Genomic DNA, 21140 nt, shown 5'->3' with positions numbered 1-21140 from the left:
TAAAATAGACTGTTGTTTAGTCATTTTAAAGAATATACATAGCTCTACTCTTGTACTTCCAATATAAAGAATTTTCATGAAGCACTTGCTGTTCTGTCACAAGTGTCATCAGATTGCTGCTGCTGCTCTTGCATTCAACCCAACATTACAAAGTAGCGATTGGCTACACTGCTCAGTCTGATCCAACGTTAAGAGCCAATTTCTGAAAACAATTCCTTTTTGGTAGCCTGGTCCTCCTGGCTTCAGAGTCTGGGAGGCCATTTTGATGCTAGTCGGCACGATGAGTCGATAATGAAGTGCTTTTACTGGTCGGCTCTCCTCTGTGTCGTTCTCACTCAAAAACCCACATGTAGGGTAGGGCCCTATTAAATCCACCATGCGGAGAACGCGGACAGAATCACAGTCCAGATGTTCAAATGGAATTAAACAATATTTTAAACTGTATTAAACTTAGTCGAAAAAGTATTGATTTGCATGATTTTCTCTCAAGACATGAACAAAAATGTATCAAGGATGAACATTTCCTACATTGTTCTCAAGAAGCAATGGCATGTTAATTCCCCTGTCTGTGTAGTGCTCACTTTTGTCTCTCACTTTGTGTAGCCAGTTAGCAATGCTAATGACAAACGTCTTGTGGGTAGAGAGGAAGGCCTTCAACAAAACCTTCTGAATTAAATGTTAACTGCAAAGTAGGCCTACCGGGCAGAATGATATCATGATTATTTGTATCAATCGGGTGGGCATTTCTTTTGCAAACTATGCCATCACATGTGCAGTACAGAAACATAGTTAGCCAAACATTCCTTGTTAAATGCACAATTAAAGGGGATTTACAATTTTTTTTTTTGTGTGTGATTTATGCATTGTTATGGAATCATCCAGTTGTAATTTTGAGTCACAAAATAAAAAAAAGATTTAAGAAATCCCAAACCAGGAAAACTAAAACCGGGAAAACCGAATTTGGGAAAACAAAGATTTTATAGGGCCCTGCAAATGCAGTCACACACAGCGCCCAAACGGCAACCCCTTCAATTACAACGATTACAAAATCCAATCAAAACAGCGAGAGGTCTCAACCCCCCAATAAATGCATGCACTTTTTGAGAGTAGAATATGGATTAATAAGGAAAGGGTGTCCAGACCATCGGGGCACAGCTCCTCTAGCTGTGTCACGTGGTCTGTGCGTCAGCCAGGCTACCTGTTTGGTGCAGCAGTCTACAAATACAGTGCAGTGAAAAAGTATTTGCCCCCTTTTTGATTTTCTCTATTTTTTCATACTGAATGTTATCAGATACTCAACCAAAACCTAATATTAGATAAAGGGAACCTGAGTTTACAAATATGTATATATATTTTATATAATTTGATTGATTTAATTAACAAAGTTATGCAACACCCAATTCCCCTGTGTGAAAAAGTTATTGCCCCCTTACACTCAATACTGGATGTCATAAGGTGAATGCACCAATTTGTAAGTCGCTCTGGATAAGAGCATCTGCTAAATGACTTAAATGTAAATGTAAACTGGTGGTGCCACCTTTAGCTGCAATGACTGCAACCTCAGACAGATGGCCTGACATTCTCCTGTAGAATTCTCTGATAAAGAGCAGAATTCATGGTTCCTTCTATTAAGGCAAGTCGCCCAGGTCCTGAGGCAGCAAAGCTTTCCCAAAGCATCACACTACCACCACCATGCTTGACCGTTGATAGGAGGTTCTTAATGTGGAATGCAGTGGTTGGTTTTCACAAAACATAATGGAGGCCATCTAAAAAAGTCTGGAGTCATTGCAGCTAAAGATGGCACAACCAGTTATTGAGTGTAAGGGGGCAATTACTTTTTCAACACGGGGGCATTGGGTGTCGCATACCTTTGTTTATGAAATAAATTAAATAAGTAATAAATATGTAACTGTTGTGTTATTTGTTCACTCAGGTTCCCTTTATTTAATATTATGTTTTGGTTGAAGATCTTATAGCATTCAGTAAATATGCAAAAGTAGGGAAAATTAGAAGGGGGGGGGGGGCTAATACTTTTTCACAGCACTATACATCAACAAGCTGCAAAAGCAGCTTTCAACAGGTTTAAACATTTAGAGACAAGCTTGCTTACCTAGTATTTCAGCTAGCTAGCTAGCAACAAGTTCAACCAGCTGATCAAGTCAGTGGCGAACGATATGCTTTCAGATCATTTTTGCAGGAGGTAGAGCCGCTTTGAATACATTTTATAACCATTGCAAATCTTTGAATCACTGTCAAAATGTGTGTATAATAATTAAGCTAATTCTGCCTGTGTCAGAGATTCATGCGAGACCTCAGTAATTCCAGAAATTAGGAACTATGTTTTCATTTTCTGTGGCGGATGCTTAAAATATAACAATTTTTATTCCACGACCTACAAGACAGGTCGGTTGAGGGACGAGCGTTGCACAGGAGTGGCACCACCTGACGGAAGACAATGATATTGGTCGGGCTATAGTTTAAATTATACACAAAATGCAATAATAATAAATATCCTTACAACATTGTGGGTCGATACAAAGAACATACAGTAAAGGAATCCCTCATTCAACAGCTGAGTTCAGCTGAGGAAAACAAGTCTGGGATGTTCTAATGTTCAGTTGTGAAATCTCACCTTGTGTTTCATTGTAACAGAGTCCCAGGACATGTCGATGCTCTTGATGGGGCCGAACGGGGCAAAGGCCTGCCGGACCGTGTCCTCTCCCAGCTCGTAGTAAATGGAGCCCACGTACACTCGGCACATGATGGCTAATGCTCGCTGTCTCTGAGCCGCGACCTACAGTAGGAGGAAACTGCTTGAATAGAGCACTGACTTGCTGTTCCACTGTATATTACAAACACAAACACTGACCAAAGACACACAAGAATTGGAGATCGGTGGAATTGCTTCCTTCAGTTATTGACATTCCATACTGTATGGACTTCACTCCATTGATTGTGTAATTGAATTTAAAAAATATGGAGAAAATCATGCAAAGATTCTCTATTTTGAAACTTTGGTTTAACAACAAGACATACATAAAAATAACATGGAGTTTTTAACATAATAAATTATATAACAGCTTACCGATTGTAAAGGTGAGAGGGGGTCGCCAAAGCCCATTGTCAGCGATGCCATCTAAGAGAAAAAGTATACATTTAAGGATAAAGGCCCATCAATGAAAAAGTATTCTAAAAAGCAGCATTGAAAGTAATTGAGTCATGTAAACGCAACATGTACAGTGTTGGTCCCATGTTTCATGAGCTGAAATAAAAGATCCCAGATATGCTCAATGCGCACAAAAATATTATTTTAAAAAATGGCACACATTTGTTTACATTTCTCCTTTGCCAAGAAAATCCATCCACCTGAGAGCTGTGGCATATCAAGAAGCTGATTAAACAGCATGATCATTACACAGGTATACCTTGTGCTGGGGACAATAAAAGGCCACCCTAAAAATGTGCAGTTTTGTCACACAACACAATACCACAGATGTCTCCGGTTTTGAGGGAGCGTGCAATTGGCATGCTGACTGCAGGAATGTGCACCAGAGCTATTGCCAGAGAATTGAATGTTAACTTCTCATACTCCCCAGTGGGTGGGCATCAATACTCATTTCAGGAAAGTAGATGTATGTCACACGTCACTACTTCCCAGGAGCAGCCATCGAACGTACACATTTATTTCTTATCAAAATGTGTTTTATGGCAGAAATTCCTTCTGGAACATGTGAACTTTCATATACCTTAATAACACACGTGTACTCCATCCATATATATGAATACAATTTTTAAAGTACGAGCATAGTTGGCTTAGCCACAGAATAAGTCAGGAACCTTCCCACTAGCCATGATTGGCTGAGATAATGGGTGGGCTGGTCATGCCAGGGGATGAGTTTGGATTGGTCTGCCATGTAGCATGCTTCTGTCTATAACATGAACTGTTCAGTATGTGTTGACAGTCCTTTGTACCCTGACTTTCTGAAAGATATCACGTTAGCCATTGAGAACTACAAAAGTTTAGCTACTTTTCTCAACAACATTGATTCCTTGAATTTAGCAGCCGCTATAGACAAATCAGTGTGAATAGGAGAGAATTCCTTGACACAACGCTGGCCAAAAACAAGATGTAGCCACAAACAAGATGTAGCCACAAACAAGATGTAGCCACAAACAAGATGTAGCCACAAACAAGATGTAGCCACAAACAAGATGTAGCCAAAAACAAGATGTAGCCAAAAACAAGATGTAGCCACAAACAAGATGTAGCCACAAACAAGATGTAGCCACAAACAAGATGTAGCCACAAACAAGATGTAGCCACAAACAAGATGTAGCCACAAACAAGATGTAGCCACAAACAAGATGTAGCCACAAACAAGATGTAGCCACAAACAAGATGTAGCCACAAACAAGATGTAGCCACAAACAAGATGTAGCCACAAACAAGATGTAGCCAAAAACAAGATGTAGCCACAAACAAGATGTAGCCACAAACAAGATGTAGCCACAAACAAGATGTAGCCACAAACAAAACAGAGTTAAATATTTAAATATTTCCAGTCTGCTGTGAAGTGTTAATCCATGTATACAGACGGTTAAGAGTCTAGCTACATTTTCAGATATAAGTTTCTAATTTAGTCAGAAAGTATTTTTATTGCAAGTTAAAGTGTACTGTTAGTGAGCTAGCAAACGCTAGCTTGCTGGCTTGCTAGCTAACGTTATGTGTATAATCTATGTAGTGATATTATTTCAATCAGAAATCCATTTAATAGTAAATAACAGTAGTGAGGCTAAATGTACAGGGGGAACGGTACAGAGTCAAAGTGCGCGGGCACAGATTAGTCGAAGTAATTGAGGCAATAAGTACATGTAGGTAGAGTTAAAGTGACTATGCCTAGATAATAAACAGAGAGTAGCAGCAGCATAAGAACAGGGGGAGGGACAATGTAAATTGTCTGGGTAGCCATTTGATTAGTTGTTCAGGAGTCTTATTGCTTGGGGTAGAAGCTGTTAGAAGACTTTTGGAACTAGACGTGGCGCTGCGGTAGCGCTTGACCGTGCAGTAGCAGAGAGAACTGTCTATGACTAGGGTGGCTGGAGTCTAACCATTTTTAGGGCCTTCCTCTGACACCGCCTGGTATAGAGGTCCTGGATGGTAGGAAGCTTGTCGTGCCCTCTTCACGAGTGTCTTGGTGTGTTTGGACCATGATAGTTTGTTGGTGATTTGGACACCAAGGAACTGGACTCTCAACCTGCTCCACTACAGCCCCGTCGATGAGAATGGGGGTATGCTCGGTCCACCTTTTCCTGAAGTCCACAATAATCCCCTTTGTCTTTATCATGTTGAGGGAGAGGTTGTTATCCTGGCACAACATAGCCAAGTCTCTGATCTTCTCCCTATAGGCTGTGTCATCGTTGTCGTGATCAGGCCTACCACTGTTGTGTCGTCTGCAAATGTAATGATGGTGTTGGAGTCATGCCACCTGGCCATGCAGTCATGAGTGAACAGGGAGTACAGGAGGGTGACTGAGCATGCACCCCTGCCGTGTTGAGGATCAGCATTGTGGATGTGTTGTTCCCTACCATTACCACCTGGGGGCGGCCCAGGATCCAGTTGCAGAGGGAGGTGTTTAGTCCCAGGGTCCTTAGCTTAGTGATAAGCTTTGAGGGCACTATGGTGTTGAATGCTAAGCTGTTGTCAATGAATAGCATTCTCACATAGGCGTTCCTTTTGTCCAGGTGAGAAAAAGGCATTTCTGGGACATGGGTGTTGATGTGAGCCATGACCAGCCTTTATAGCTACAAACGTGAGTGCTATGGTTGGAAAAGCATTCCCCGTGAAGCTGGTTGAGAGAATGCCAAGAGTGTGCAAAGCTGGCATCAAGGCAAAGGGTGGCTACTTTGAAGAATCTAAAATATATTTTGATTTGTTTAACAATTTTTTGGTTACTTCACGTTTCCATATGTGTTATTTCATCGTTTTGATGTCTTCACTATTATTCTACAATATATCAAATGGTAAAAATAAAATAAAACCTTGCATGAGTAGGTGTGTACAAACTTTTGACTGGTACTGTATATTAAATCCAATTTGTTTTGGTCAGCACATGGTTAGCAGATGTTATTGCAAGTGTAGCGAAATACTTATATCTGATATTTGCTATGCTGTGTCTGATTTTGCTTTCCCTGTACAACACAACTATTCTGGCTTCAGACATGGTAAAAAGCCATGCGGCCACAGTAGTGAAGGTTGGGCGATCCCAGATCAGAAATGCAAATGAAAACCTACAACTACAACAGAGAATCTGACAAAAGAAGTATCCCCAGATATCTGTACCCATTACCTCCGTACCAGGTTCTTTATTCCCAGTGAGGACATTGAAAGAAACAGAAGTCACTGTAGTCTGAAGCAAGTGCCTGGCACCATGATGTTGCATTGAATCAAAACCGTCGAGGTAGTGGCAACCAGAAACCTCTGTTGCTTCTTGGATTCTTGTCTCCATGGGATTGGAGTCTGTGAGAATGGATGATATTTTGCGCAATGGACAAAGGTGAAACTTTCCAGTCTGCGTGGTACGTAACACATTGCTTACATTATGCAAATCACGTGTTTTTTTGTTTCCATACCAGACCTTTGTAAGATGCCAGAGACCAGATGTACCAGAGACTAGGTGTACCTGATGAACCAGCGGCCAGTCCTTCTGTAGCTCAGTTGGTAGAGCATGGCGCTTGAAACGCCAGGGTAGTGGGTTCGATCCCCGGGACCACCCATACGTAGAATGTATGCACACATGACTGTAAGTCGCTTTGGATAAAAGCGTCTGCTAAATGGCATATATTATTATTATATTAACAGAGACCAGATGACAGTGACCAGAGTATTGAGTGTGGTGGTGGTGAAGAGATCTAATAATGTCATCAAGCCAGAGAAAATGCTGCAAGTGAAAATATGGTATGCAATCTAACACACACACACACGTCACATTTTGACTGACATGTAGATGTTGTTGGTGGACTTTTATTCCTGTAATTACACATGTGAAGCAGCAAGAAATCAGATTTAAATATATATCAAACCATTTAGAAATGTTGACCCTAATGTCATATATTGGCCCCTTTATTTATAGAAAGATCCATATACATACATACATACATACATACATACATACATACATACATACACATACATACATACATACACACACACACATACATACATACATACATACACACACACACACACACATACACACATACATACATACACACACACATACACATACACACATACATACATACACACACACACACACACACACACATACACACATACATACATACATACATACATACATACATACATACATACATACATACATACATACATACATACATACATACATACATACATACATACATACATACATACATACATACATACATACATACATACATACATACATACATACATACATATATATATATATATATATATACATACACATACAGTGGGGTAAAAAGTATTTAGTCAGCCACCAATTGTGCAAGTTCTCCCACTTAAAAAGATGAGGCCTGTAATTTTCATCAGAGAAAAAAACGAGAGAAAAAAAATCCTGAAAATCACATTGTAGGATTTTTTATGAATTTTCTCAGAGGATCCCGCAGGTGAAGAAGCCAGATTTGGAGATCCTGGGCTGGAGTGGATTACACATTGTCTGCAGTTGTGAGGCAGGTTGAATGTACTGCCAAATGCTCTAAAATGACATTGGAGGTGGCTCATGGTAGAGAAATTAACATTCAATTCCCTGTCAACAGCTCGGTTGGACATTCCTGCAGTTAGCATGCCAATTGCACGTACCCTCAAAACTGTGTGGCATTCTGTTGTGTGACAAAACTGCACATTTTAGAGTGGAGCACCTGTGTAATGATCATGCTGTTTTAGCAGCTTCTTGATATGCCTTTCAGGTGGATGGATTATCTTGGCAATGGAGAAATGCTCACTAACAGGGATGTAAACCACTTTGTGCACAAAATTTGAGAGAATACTTTTGTGCGTATGGAACATTTCTGGGATCTTTTATTTCCGCTCATGAAAAATGGGACCAACACTTTACATGTTGCGTTTATATTTTTTGTTCAGTATAGTTCATATAGTTTTGAAACCGAAATGTACTTTGAGGGTAGTATTCAATATTATGTGTAGTTTTGAAAATGCCACCAGAGGGTATCAGAGTTTAACAGGTTAATACACTTCTAGAGCTCAGTTGGTAGAGCATGGCGCTTGTAACGCCAGGGTAGTGGGTTCGATTCCCGGGACCACCCATACGTAGAATGTATGCACACATGACTAAGTCGCTTTGGATAAAAGCGTCTGCTAAATGGCATATATTATTATATTATATATATTAGAGAGCTGAAGCAAGAACAGACACTTTCTTTGGGAAATGTACCGTTACTAGTTTAGTGATATTTATCTTACCTTAGGCCAGTAATACAGCATGAGCCCATGCTTACTTTTCAGGCTGACTAGCATCTACAGAGTTGCAATGTTCCATAAGTTCAATGACCAAATCACGAGAACATTATGTTTGCTATAACCTTGCAAATATTCTGTATATCTTTTTTCGTTTAATGTCTACAATCCCATTTTATCTCCTAGCTTGCTATTAGATACCCATAGAGTCCCAGTCATTGAGCTAACGCTCGTTAGTACTACCGCACACTTCTTCCACACTGGACACACATCCATACAATTGGTATCCACAAGTTCATCTGACTTCATGGAAGTAGATAAAGGGCCTCATTGCCAACATATGGAATTGTTATAATTTAACTTTTGATTTTGAATTTTAGGACCCCTTGGGGGTCACTAAACTACTTCCACTCATTTTTTAAACTGGTACCGGGCTACCTTCAGATGAGACATGTGGGCTTTCACCATGTACGTGTTCTTGAGAGTCTCACCTTTCCATAGACTGGTCATATTTTAGTTTTGTAGGCCAAACCGTTTGGACGCTACAGATGTTTTGTGAGAATCCCGATTTTCGGGATGACTCATGGTCCAGCAGCATTACCACCCTGCATCCCACTGCTGGATTTCTTCTGAAGCTGAGCAGGGTTGGTCTCTGGATGGGAGATGCCCCAGTGCAGTGATTGGGAACATTAAACGGGTGTCATGACTCTCTGTTGTCACTAAAGATCATATGGCACTTATTGTAGGGGTGTTAAAGTCGGTGTCCTGGCTAACTTCCCAATCTGGAACTCATACCAACACGGCCACCTAATCATCCCCAGTTTGCAATTGGCTCATTCATCTCTCCCCTGTAACTATCCTCCAAGTTGTTGCTATAAATGAGAACACATTCTCAATCAACTTACCTGGTAAAATAAGGGTTACGTAAATTAAGTCTGATAAACACAGCTGTAGATCGGCCACCTCCCAGCACAGATGCAGGAGGTGAATGCGGTGGATTGAGACCCAGCCCATGTTTAATCAGACAGATTTTGATGGGGATTTCTGTATTATGCTAATTCAATTTACGCAGAGAGGTGCAGACATCTAGGCTGTTTGTTTTTTCAACAGTAAATAAACTTTGTATGGCCGTATTTGTTTCCCATGAAGTGGGTAGTACGTTGTGTAGAACATTTAAATATGTTAAATGGGGTTTTCAGCACGGTATGAGGACGGAAGCTTGGTGGACAGGGCTGACACCCCACAAATGAGGCCGGTGCAGTGGTGCCAAGGTTCTCCTTACCTGTAAGTTGGTGAGCTGCTGTTGTTGATGAGCCAGGGTCTGTTTGACCAGCACACTTTTAATGCTTTGCTCCATGGCATACTTCTTCGCCTGCAGGCAAATGAAGGGAAAGAGAAGAGGTTGACATTTTCAACATCACACACAGTGACATGATACCAGAAATGTGACCTTTGATACCAATACCAGCCTGCACACTTAGTATCAGAATACTTCATAGTCTATACCGCAACGAGAAAATGCCTCAGTTAAACTGTACTGTTACTGTATAAAACAAATGTAGCCAACTCTCCATCTGGAGAGCTACTGGGGTGCAAAGCTATTTTCCCAACCATGCTCAACACAGTCAGCTCATCAGGGTCCTGTTGAGTATCTTATCAGTAGAAAATGGTGTGTTAGTGCAGGGCAAATATTGTCAAAATTATATTTAGCAATCGAATCACATTCAAATATCAATTTGTTTGCCACATTGGTCTAAGAAAAATAACTCTTCAGGTTTATCTCTCATTGGGTGTTGTCATAACTCTCCTGTGACGATCTGAAGGATCAGGTTACAGTGGGTCCGCTCTATAGCGTGTTCTCTCTCGAAGAGGGGGAGAGCGGGAAGTCGGCTGTTTTATGGCGGTCGTAAAATATGCTGCCTCTATGCTCTGTGGTGTTTGAGATTGGAATGTAAAACTGTGGAACACAGAGAGACACTTGGACAATTAAACATTTGAATAATTAAACAATATTTCTATTTTTGGGAATGTGGGAATTGTCTGTGGGTATTTAAAGAACAATCCTGTCAAGGTTGTTTCATTTAGTGACCTCATTACTGAATCTCTGTGTACACTTTTCAATGATCAGATTTACATCAAGATGTTGGATAAAATGAATGCATAAATATGAAACTATTTGTGAAAAGATGTGATGTGTGCCTTCTAAATGAGAATTGTTATTTTTCTAAAGTTTTTAACCAAGTCAGTGGCCATGTGGGCATAGACTTGGTCGGTATCATGGAATGCCCCCTTCTTCCAGAGTATAAAACCCACTTCCTACAAAATGTACATTAAGTTAGAGAACGCCGGGATGGAGTCCCCACGTTGGAATGGCTCCAATTCTATAGGCCATTAGACCAGACAGCGTGCAGGTGACACGGCTGACAAATGGTTTAAAACTACAAGACCAGAAAAGCACGGAGAGGTAGCTACATGTGAACGGTTAAGAACTACAACTCCATAGGCCGAGGAGAGCATACAGCTATAAAGGGTGCAACTCTAAAACATTGCTACAGAAGGAGCCAATCTTAGACAAGGCCATTTCAGTCTGCAGCTGAAAATGTACCTAACCTAGGAAGAAGAATACCAACATTTGGAAAAAAAACTTTTCTTGTCGACTCAGCAGATGGACCGGCGACCACAGAGAGAGACAGCAAGACATACACTCGTAAATACGTAAATTGCTACACTCGTAAATACATACATTTGTTTTTGAATGAGTGGTTGTTCATATTCAAAGTATTAGCAATTTCTATGAGTGTAGTGATCAGCTATGAGTTTCCCACTCTTGAGCAGTCCCCACCCCCTTTCCTTTGTTTACCTAGACGTCATATCGGTTTCATCGACTCGGGACTTTTTTTTGTATCATGTAGTAACCCATGTATGAACTAATTGTGTGTGTTTATGCAATACAGTGATTTATTTATTTACTAATGAACTTAATCATTGAGCCAATTGGTATATCGCTGATTCATGATTTAGGCGAGGGTTCGTGCAGATATTCAAGGGTTTGCGACATTCAGTAATGAGACTGAAGAGGTAATAATAATACATTAATACAAGACTGTACTCGATAGGATATGAAAATATCTGAATAGTTAAAAATTGGGATTTGAAACTATAAACATTCCCGTGGTGCCCCGACTTCCAAGTTAATTCAAGTTCCATGATTAGTTTTAATCGTGGAATTAAATTACTCAGAGAATTGATTTGATAAGATAGTCAACGACACAACATAATGATACTCCCATGCGAGGAATCTAAGATAAAATGAAGCATTTATTTTGATTCAGCCTATATAAAATTGGAAAGCAGATTGCATTACGCACCCATATTATATTATACAATTTGGGAGTTGTAGACAGGATTTGTTGATGTGTGTTGCCATTTGAACAATACAAGGAGGTTCCCTCTGTCTTGTTTCTCTGACATAGTCGGGTAGGGTTAAGATTACATTTATAGTGCTAATTATAGAAATCTGATAAATAGATGCATTGGGCCAAAGTGCTATTTCTGTCTCTCGTGTTCAGAAGCGGGTAGACTCGGTCATTATTAATGTCAAGAGCGAGGACATAGGGCCAGCCGATTGAAATTTGAGGTCATATTACCCTGACCAATCGATAATTCTCTGTCCCCCACGTTTTCAGCAGCGTAAGGAGACCACGGTGTATTTCGTTGTTTTCTGCGCATTCCGGTTAAAACATCGCAAAACTAGCGCCGTAAAGGGTTTGAATGGAAGGCGTTATTAGTAAAATCATTCCCTTGTTTAACTTGTTATGGCTGGGGGCAATATTGAGTAGCTTGGATGAATAAGGTGCCCAGAGTGAACTGTCTGCTACTCAGGCCCAGTTGCTAATATATTGCATATTATTAGGAGATTTGGATAGAAAACACTCTGAAGTTTCTAAAACTGTTTGAATGATGTCTGAGTATAACAGGACTCATATGGCAGGCAAAACCCTGATAAATTCAACCAGGAAGTAGGAAATCTGAGGTTTGTAGTTTTTCAACTCTTGGCCTATCGAATAGACTGTGTCTATGGGGTCATATTGCACTTCCTAAGGTGATGTCAACAGTCTTTAGAACCTTGTTTGATTCTTCTACTGTGAAGTGGGGACGAATGAGAGGGGAATGAGTCAGAGGTCTGCCAGAGAGGCATGAGCTGGCCGCGCGCGTTCACGTGATAGTTAGCTTGCGTTCCATTGCAATTCTACAGACAAAGGAATTCTTCAGTTGGAACATTATTGAAGATTTATGTTAAAAACATCCTAAAGATTGATTCTATACATCGTTTGACATGTTTCTACAGACTGTAACGGAACTTTTTGACTTTGTCTGCTCCTAGTGATCGCGCGTCATGAATTTGGATTACTGAACTGAATGCACTAACAAAAGGAGGTATTTGGACATAAATGATGGACATTATCGGAAGAAGAAAAAAACATATTGTGGAACTGGGATTTCTGGGAGTGCATTCTGATGAAGATCATCAAAGGTAAGTGAATATTTATAATGCTATTTCTGACTTCTGTTGACTACACAACATGGCGCTGTACTCAGATTATTGCATGGTGTGCTTTTTCGGTAAAGCCTTTTTGAAATCTGACACAGCGGTTGCATTAAGGAGAAGTGTATAAATAATTCCATGCATAATAGTTGTATCTTTTATCAATGTTTATTATGAGTAATTCTGTAAATTGATGTGGCTCTCTGCAAAATCACTGGATATTTTGGAACTACTGAACATAACGCGCCAATGTATACTGAGATTTATTTATATAAATATGAACTTTATCGAACAAAACATACATGTATTGTGTAACATGAAGTCCTATGAGTGTCATCTGATGAAGATCAAAGGTTAGTGACTAATTTATCCCTTTTCTGCTTTTTGTGACTCCTCCCTTTTGCTGGAAAAAATGTTCCATGACTAGGCACTCACCAAACAATCGTTTGGTTTGCTTTCGCTGTAAAGCCTTTTTGAAATCGGACACTGTTGTGGGATTAACAAGACGTGTATCTTTAAAATGGTGTAACATACTTGTATGTTTGAGGAATTTTAATTATGGGATTTCTGTTGTTTTGAATTTGGCGCCCTGCACTTTCACTGGCTGTTGTCATATCGATTCCGTTAGCGGGATCTCTGCCCAAAGAGGTTTTAAGGGGATCCTATGTTATGCTTGAAAGTGTACAAAGTAGGATTAGCTTGCACGAGATGCTACAGCTAACAAAGGGAGAGCAACCATTTGGTTTTTCCTGTGTCACGTTGAAATTCCTCTGTCTTGGGCGACGGAAGTCCCACCCTATGTACTTCGGTTTTATTTCAGCTTTCTGCAAATCAGTGAACCCTGGGGGTGAAGAAAACGCCAGAATTTAAAAATAATAACTATATAAAATTAAATTAATTATTATTTATAACATCCAACGTGTATCACGTTTATATCAAGTGGTTATTTATGATATCCAGCCAATCTCAACGGATTGGATATCGTTATCTCATTTCAGTTAATTAAGAGGTAAAATTGTCAGACTTACCTTTTTCAAATGGATATTTAAAATTATATCCAAAATGATTGCTTTCTACAAATGAGACAATTTAAACTTTTCCACATTAACCTTGATACAGACTCTCTCCAATACAACCCAACATTGCAGAGTTATTTTCATCCTTTCAAGCACACCCTTCTCATTAACCTGTGTTTTGAGTTAATCACCATTTGTGATGAACAAATACGGTTTTATTTGTAAGATGGCTAAATAAAGAACAAAATTATTGATTATTATTATTTGAGCCCTGGTCCTATAAGAGCTCTTTGTCACTTCCCACGAGCCGGGTTGTGACAAAAACTCACACTCATTCTTATGTTTAATAAATGTATTATAGTGTGTGTGTGGAAGGCTTACAATAATGGCAAAAAACAACATCTGTGAGTGTGCTGACCCTGGTGATAAAGGGGGAACGCAGTTGGAGGTTGAATTTTTGAAGGGGTACGGGACTATAAAAAGTTTGGGAATCACTGGACTAGAGTAATTTGTATCGTGAGCAATTGGTGCATAACAGTTGAGGTTATTCAGTAGCGCTTGGAAACGAAACATCATTGCCAACTATTCAGATTGGAGAGTTACAATGCTGTCATCACTAGGCAGCCAACTACCTATAGTAGGAAACAGTTGTATCAATAAGCCATGTATAATCACACGACTCGAGCCACAACCCCACAATAGTTCATATTACAATAAACATAACATTTATTAACATCATTCAGTAGAACTGTAAAAAGACATAATTTGAGCTTTGGAAACAAGTGTTTTCATAAATGCATGAAGCGTTTCACAGAAGCATGGTAAAATAAGCTCTCTCTCAATGAACCAGCCATAACTAATTTTGTTCATTTACATATCGAATTTGATTGTCCAACATCAATTTTATAGTTTGTTCATTTTGTGGCCACCTAGAGTGTCCTCTTTCCACTGCTGTGGTGCTAAATCACAATGAGAATGGGGAGTGGGACCGGCCGGCCCGGTCATGGCTAGAAGGGATCCAGCCAGACAGGAAAAGGAAGAGAGAGGCCCAATTCGGCAAAAAAATCTGTCTCCCTCCAGCAGGTGGAGTTTTTGCTTTGTTTAGACAGACAAACAAGGAGTTTTTGCTTTGTTTAGACAGACAAACAAGGAGTTTTTGCATTGTTTAGACAGACAAACAAGGAGTTTTTGCATCAAGGTCTATGAACGTCGAATTTGGTCAACAACAAAGAAATGTCTGGCTAATTTGCTCCTTGAGGTTTATTTGATCTAATAAAAGTTTCATAATGCTTAAGTTGTTACTGATATAAGTAGGACATGTGACCTCTCGGCAACTTTGGAAAAATAACTTTATATTGGAGTTGTCTCCAGATGGCTATTGATAGGAATGGATTTCTGAACTTTAAATGTTATTAAGCATTAGAGACCTGAGGGGTGCCGTAGTCTAGGGTCTACACCAGAGGTTAATGGTTATCTGTAGGAAGAAGGTATATGGTGGGTGCAACTAAGCCTGAAATGTACTGAGTGTAGGGAAAGTGAATACGTGGCAGGCATTGATGAGGGGAGAGCCATGGATTCGTGAAGAAGGGGGTTGAGGTCAGGTCACGTTAAGGGAGAAGAAAAGTGTATTACCGTATCACTTTGTTTCCTACCTAGCAATAAAGATGCAATGTTTAGCGAGACTCCACCCAAAGTGGGTCAGATACAGTATAAAACAACTATTCTAACCATGTCTTTGTCTAATGCAACTGTATTGACCCTCAGGGAAGAAAGCTTTCATAGTGTCCGTTGAGTTTACTCTGGGAATTAGAACCTAACTACACATATTCATTGCATGACGCTAGCAGAATAGATTCTCTCTCCATTGAATACAGGCAGTTGAAGTCAACAACCCTTATCAAATATTCAAAAACAATTACAATAATGAGGTGTATCCACCAATCCAAAGAAAGGAAGGCGGGAGCTAGACAGCCCTCTGTGCCGCTTTGTGGACAATGACTCCCATTGTTAGGGCACAGAGACATGAATATTGTCAGTGTGTACATAATCTTTAATCCATCTTTTGTCAAACTAACATCAAAAGATACATTTTGCATTTATTTTAGCAATTTTGCTAACCCTAACCCTTTTCCTAACCTTAACCTAATTATCCTAACCTACTAGGAAAGGTCAAGTTTGAAAAAAGCTGGGTCCCTTCTAACATGACCGGCCAGACAGCCATGTAGACAGAAATGTTATGTTAGTTATTGGCCTAATTAAAATGTTCATGCCTAGGCTAAATTACATTAGAGCAGGGGTGTCAAAGTCAAATGGACGGAGGGCCAAATAAAAAATTTAGCTACAAGCCGAGGGCCGGACTGTTCGAATGTTCATTGAAAAATTTTTAAATGACGCATATAGTCTAGTGAACCTAATTGAACCTACGGAAAACCTAACAAATATATTCCAATATGATCAGATAAATAAAGCAATATTTTCTTATGGCTCTGTCAGTAATCTTTAATTTTCAACAGACACAAAAGACAAATTTCCTTTATATAAAAATCCCCATAACATGAACATTAAATGAAAGAAACCGGTATTCAAGGCACCATCAGTAGCCTATATTTTCTATTTTAGCAAAAGTGGGCTAAATTTACTTCAAAGAAAAAAACAATAATAGCAATTTTCTATCATCCACTCAACTGAAATATTTTTAAAATATAATTGGATTGAAATACAATAAAATAAAGTGCAAAAATCTATTAATCAAAAACAACACTTTGTTTAAGGAGAAGTAACATGCAGTGAAAACAAATATTAAACTTTAACTTTTAAACTTGAACTGAGTAAAAACTCTAAATATGTGATTGCACAGTAATGTTCACTTGTTTGAGGTTGAGGTGATACTTGGTGGTGTCCCATCTTTTCCACAAGTTCATCAATGTTCGGGGTAAGGCTCTGAGCTGAGGAAATCCTCAGAATTGAGTGGAGGTGTTCAGCAGTAAGTCGACTTCTGTGTGATGTTTTGTTCAAGTTCATCAAAGAAAACAGTTGTTCACACAGGTATGTGCTGCCAAACATAGACAACGTTTGAGCAGCCTGGATGCGCAGCTGGGGCATTGTGTCGGGAGGAAACGGGCGAACTCCGCAGCACCCACTGCCGCATATTTTGCCCTCAGTGCATCATTGCATTGGAGGTCAATCAACTCCATTTGGAGGTTTGGTGGTGAGCTTTCCACGTCAACAGCAAATGGGTTACCGAGCAGTTCCAACCTGCTTTTTGTGCTTCAAAGTCAGCAAATCGGCGTCGAAAGTCAGCGGCAAGCATACCTATTTTATCAGCCAACTGTGCGCTCGGGAACGCACTGGTAGAGAGCTTCTCTTTCATGGTCTGGCAGCTGGGAAAGTGGCTCAAATTTTCTTTCCGCATCTGCGTCTCCCACAGAGTCAGTTTGGTTTTAAATGCCTTCACTGTACTGTACATATCAGAGATGACACGATCCCGACCCTGCAGCTGCAAGTTCATTGCATTCAGATGACTCGTAATGTCACACAGAAAAGCCATTTCACACAGAAACATTTCGTCTCGGAGTTGTGTTGTGTCTTTCCCTTTGCTGTCCAAGAACAGACAAATCTCCTCACGAAGCTCGAAACATCTTTGAAGCACCTTTCCCTGGCTTAGCCATCGCACCTCTGTGTGATAAGGCAAATCACCATGCTCCGTTTCTAACTCCGTCAGAAATGCCTTGAACTGGCGGTGATTCAAACCTTTGGCTCTGATAAAGTTAACTGTGCGCGTGATGATGCTCATTACATGCTCCATTTTCAAGGCTTTACCGCACAACGCTTCCTGGTGTATGATACAATGATAAGCTGTCAGCTCACCTGTCGCGTTTTCCTCTTGCATCTTTTCCCGTATCTTTGCCACCAGTCCGCTCCTGTGTCCACACATCGCAGGTGCTCCGTCGGTTGCCAAACCCACGAGTTTTTCCCAAGGCAGCTCCATCTCATTTACACATCTTGACACCTCTTCATACAAATCATGCCCCGTAGTTGTGCCATGCATAGGACGTAAAGCCAAAAACTCCTCTGTCACGCTTAGGCTGGAGTCCACTCCGCGGATGAAAATTGACAACTGGGCAATGTCAGAAATGTCGGTGCTCTCATCCACAGCCAAGGAATATGCAATGAAATCTTTTCCCTTTTTCACAAGCTGCTCTTTTAGATTGATGGACAACTGGTCTACTCTCTCGGCAATGGTGTTTCTGCTCAGACTCACATTTAAAAAGAGTTGCCTTTTTCTGGGCAAACTTCGTCACAAACTTTAATCATGCAGTTTTTGATGAAATCCCCCTCCGTAAATGGCCGGGCTGATTTAGCGATCTCTTCTGCCAAAATAAAACTGGCCTTGACAGCAGCCTGGCCTTTTTCCATGTCCATATTCTTGTTTTTGTCCGCGTGTTTCGTTTCAAAATGTCGTCTCAGATTATACTCTTTCAGTACCGCCACACTTTCTCCACACGGAAGACACACAGGTTTTCCAGCTACCTCCGTGAACAAATACTCCGACTCCCACCTTGTTTGAAACCCCCCGGTTCTCAGTGTCCACCTTCCGTTTTGCCATTTTTGATGGGTATCTGAAAGTTAATTTTACTGTGATGCTGACAACTGCTGTGCCAATAAATATTGAAATGAAGCAGCCTACTGCTCGGTGCGTCACCGTTGCATTGTGGGAAATGTAGTATTGGTGCGTGTAAAAGATCTGCGGGCTGCCGGCTTGCTGCGGTCTGCGGGCCCGGTTCTAATAATAAATCAAGATCATCCCAGGGGCCGTAAAAAACCTTCTCGCGGGCCGGATGTGGCCCGCGGGCCTTGACTCTGACATATGTGCATTAGAGGGACCTAGGTTGTATTTGAAAACAGCCATGTTTTGTTATTTATTAACACATTTCATACAAATAGTCTACAGGACAGGTCGTTCGCAAATTACATTATTATATTATTATAAGATAAATGACAATAATCTAAATGTGATTTTGAGAACAGTGGGTGGACGCCGTAACGCGGTACACACTAGAGGTCGACCAATTCATCGGAATGGCCGATTAATTAGGTCCGATTTCAAGTTTTCATAACAAATCGGAAATCGGTATTTCTGAACGCTGATTTTGCCGACTTGTATTTTTTTTACAACTTTATTTAATAACGAGGCAAGTCAGTTAAGGACACATTCTTATTTTCAATGACGGTCTAGGAACGGTGGGTTAACAGCCTTGTTCAGGGGCAGAACAACAGATTTTTACCTTGTCAGCTCAGGGATTCAATCTTGCAACCTTACGGTTAACTAGTCCAATGCTCTAATCACCTGCCTCACGAGGAGCCTGCCTGTTACACGACTGCAGCAAGAAGCTACGATAAGTTGCTAGCTAGCATTAAACTTATCTTATAGAAAACAATCAATAATAATCACTAGTTATAACTACACATTGTTGATGATATTACTAGTTTATCTAGCATGTCCTGCATTGCATATAATTGATGCGGTGCGCTTTGGCGAAAAAGGGCTGTCGTTGCTCCAACGTGTACCTAACCATAAACACCAATGCCTTTCTTAAAATCAATACACAGAAGTATATATTTTTGAACCTGCATATTTAGCTAAAAGAAAGGTTAGCAGGCAATATTAACCAGGTGAAATTGTGTCACTTCTCTTGCGTTCATTGCACGCAGAGTCAGGGTATATGCAACATTTTGGGCCGCCTGGCTCATTGCGAACTAATTTGCCAGAATTTTACGTAATTATGACATAACATTGAAGGTTGTACAATGTAACAGGAATATTTAGACTAATGGATGCCACCCGTTAGATAAAATATGGAAAGGTTCCGTATTTCACTGAAAGAATAAACATTTTGTTCTCGAAATGATAGGTCATTAATATGGTTGAATCCGGAAACTAAGGCCCATATTTCTGTGTGTTATTATGTTATAATTAAGTCTATGATTTGATATTTGATAGAGCGATGGTAGGCACCAGCAGGCTCGTAAGCATTCATTCAAACATCACTTTCGTGCGTTTTGAAAGCAGCTCTTCCCCGTGCTTCAAGCATTGAGCTGTTAATGACTTCAAGCCTATCAAATCCCGAGATTAGGCTGGTGTAACTGATGTGAAATGGCTAGCTAGTTAGTGGGGTGCGCGCTAATAGCGTTTCAAACGTCACTCGCTCGGAGACTTGGAGTAGTTGTTCCCCTTGCGCTGCTTCGAGGATGGCTGTTGTCAATGTGTTCGAGCCCAGGTAGCGGCGAGGAGAGGGATGGAAGCTATACTGTTACACTGGCAATACTAAAGTGCCTATAACAACATCCAATAGTCAAAGGCATATGAAATACAAATCGTATAGAGAAATAGTCCTATAATTCCTATAATAACGACAAACTAAAACTTCTTACCTGGGAATATTGAAGAGACTCATGTTAAAAGGAATCACCAGCTTTCATATGTTCTCATGTTCTGAGCAAGGAACTTAAACGTTAGCTTTCTTACATGGCACATATTGCACTTTTACTTCTCCAACACTTTGTTTTTGCATTATTTAAACCAAATTGAACATGGTTCATTATTTATTTGAGGCTAAATTGATTTTATTGATGTATTATATTAAGTTAAAATAAGTGTTCAATCAGTATGGTTGTAATTGTCATTATTACAAATAAATAAATACAAATCGGTATCGGCTTTTTTGGTCCTCCAATAATCGGTATCGGTGTTGAAAAATCATACTCGGTCGACCTCTAGTAAACACCCAACGCACTTGGATGTCCGGTAAATTAAAATCTTGCCGGTCACCTTGTCCGGCGCCAGATTTTGCTAACGGAAATCCTGATGTTGATCTTTGGTTTGTCACTTTGATATTGATAGGCTGGGCTAACACGTTAAGTCAATGAGTCAAAGATATATATACATTTTTACTGCGCTCTGAACAGAAATTATAAGTAATGTCATACAATGTGTGACACTGATCAACATCAATTGAGCTATTCACTTAACCAATTCAGTTGAAAACTGCACAAAAGCATCAAGCATGACTTTTTGTAATGATAGCCCCAGGTCTCCTAAATA

The 21140-nt window shown here is 40.1% G+C and overlaps 1 protein-coding gene across 1 annotated transcript in view; it reads right to left on the bottom strand.

Moving 5' to 3' along the window:
- puf60a (poly-U binding splicing factor a) overlaps positions 1–21140 on the bottom strand; it is a 78343-nt gene that overhangs the window by 34156 nt on the left and 23047 nt on the right. The window contains exons 3-5 of the mRNA XM_046321177.1: positions 9759–9848; positions 3086–3136; positions 2633–2794 (exon numbers count right to left, since the gene is read on the bottom strand). Coding sequence (XP_046177133.1) covers positions 2633–2794; positions 3086–3136; positions 9759–9848 — 303 coding nt within the window. The remainder of the gene's footprint in view (positions 1–2632; positions 2795–3085; positions 3137–9758; positions 9849–21140) is intronic.

Source organism: Oncorhynchus gorbuscha, linkage group LG22 (assembly GCF_021184085.1).
Source record: "Oncorhynchus gorbuscha isolate QuinsamMale2020 ecotype Even-year linkage group LG22, OgorEven_v1.0, whole genome shotgun sequence".
NCBI classification, from domain to species: Eukaryota; Metazoa; Chordata; class Actinopteri; order Salmoniformes; family Salmonidae; genus Oncorhynchus; species Oncorhynchus gorbuscha.
Note: the sequence above shows the minus strand (reverse complement) of the source record. Positions and strands in the feature narration are given on the sequence as shown.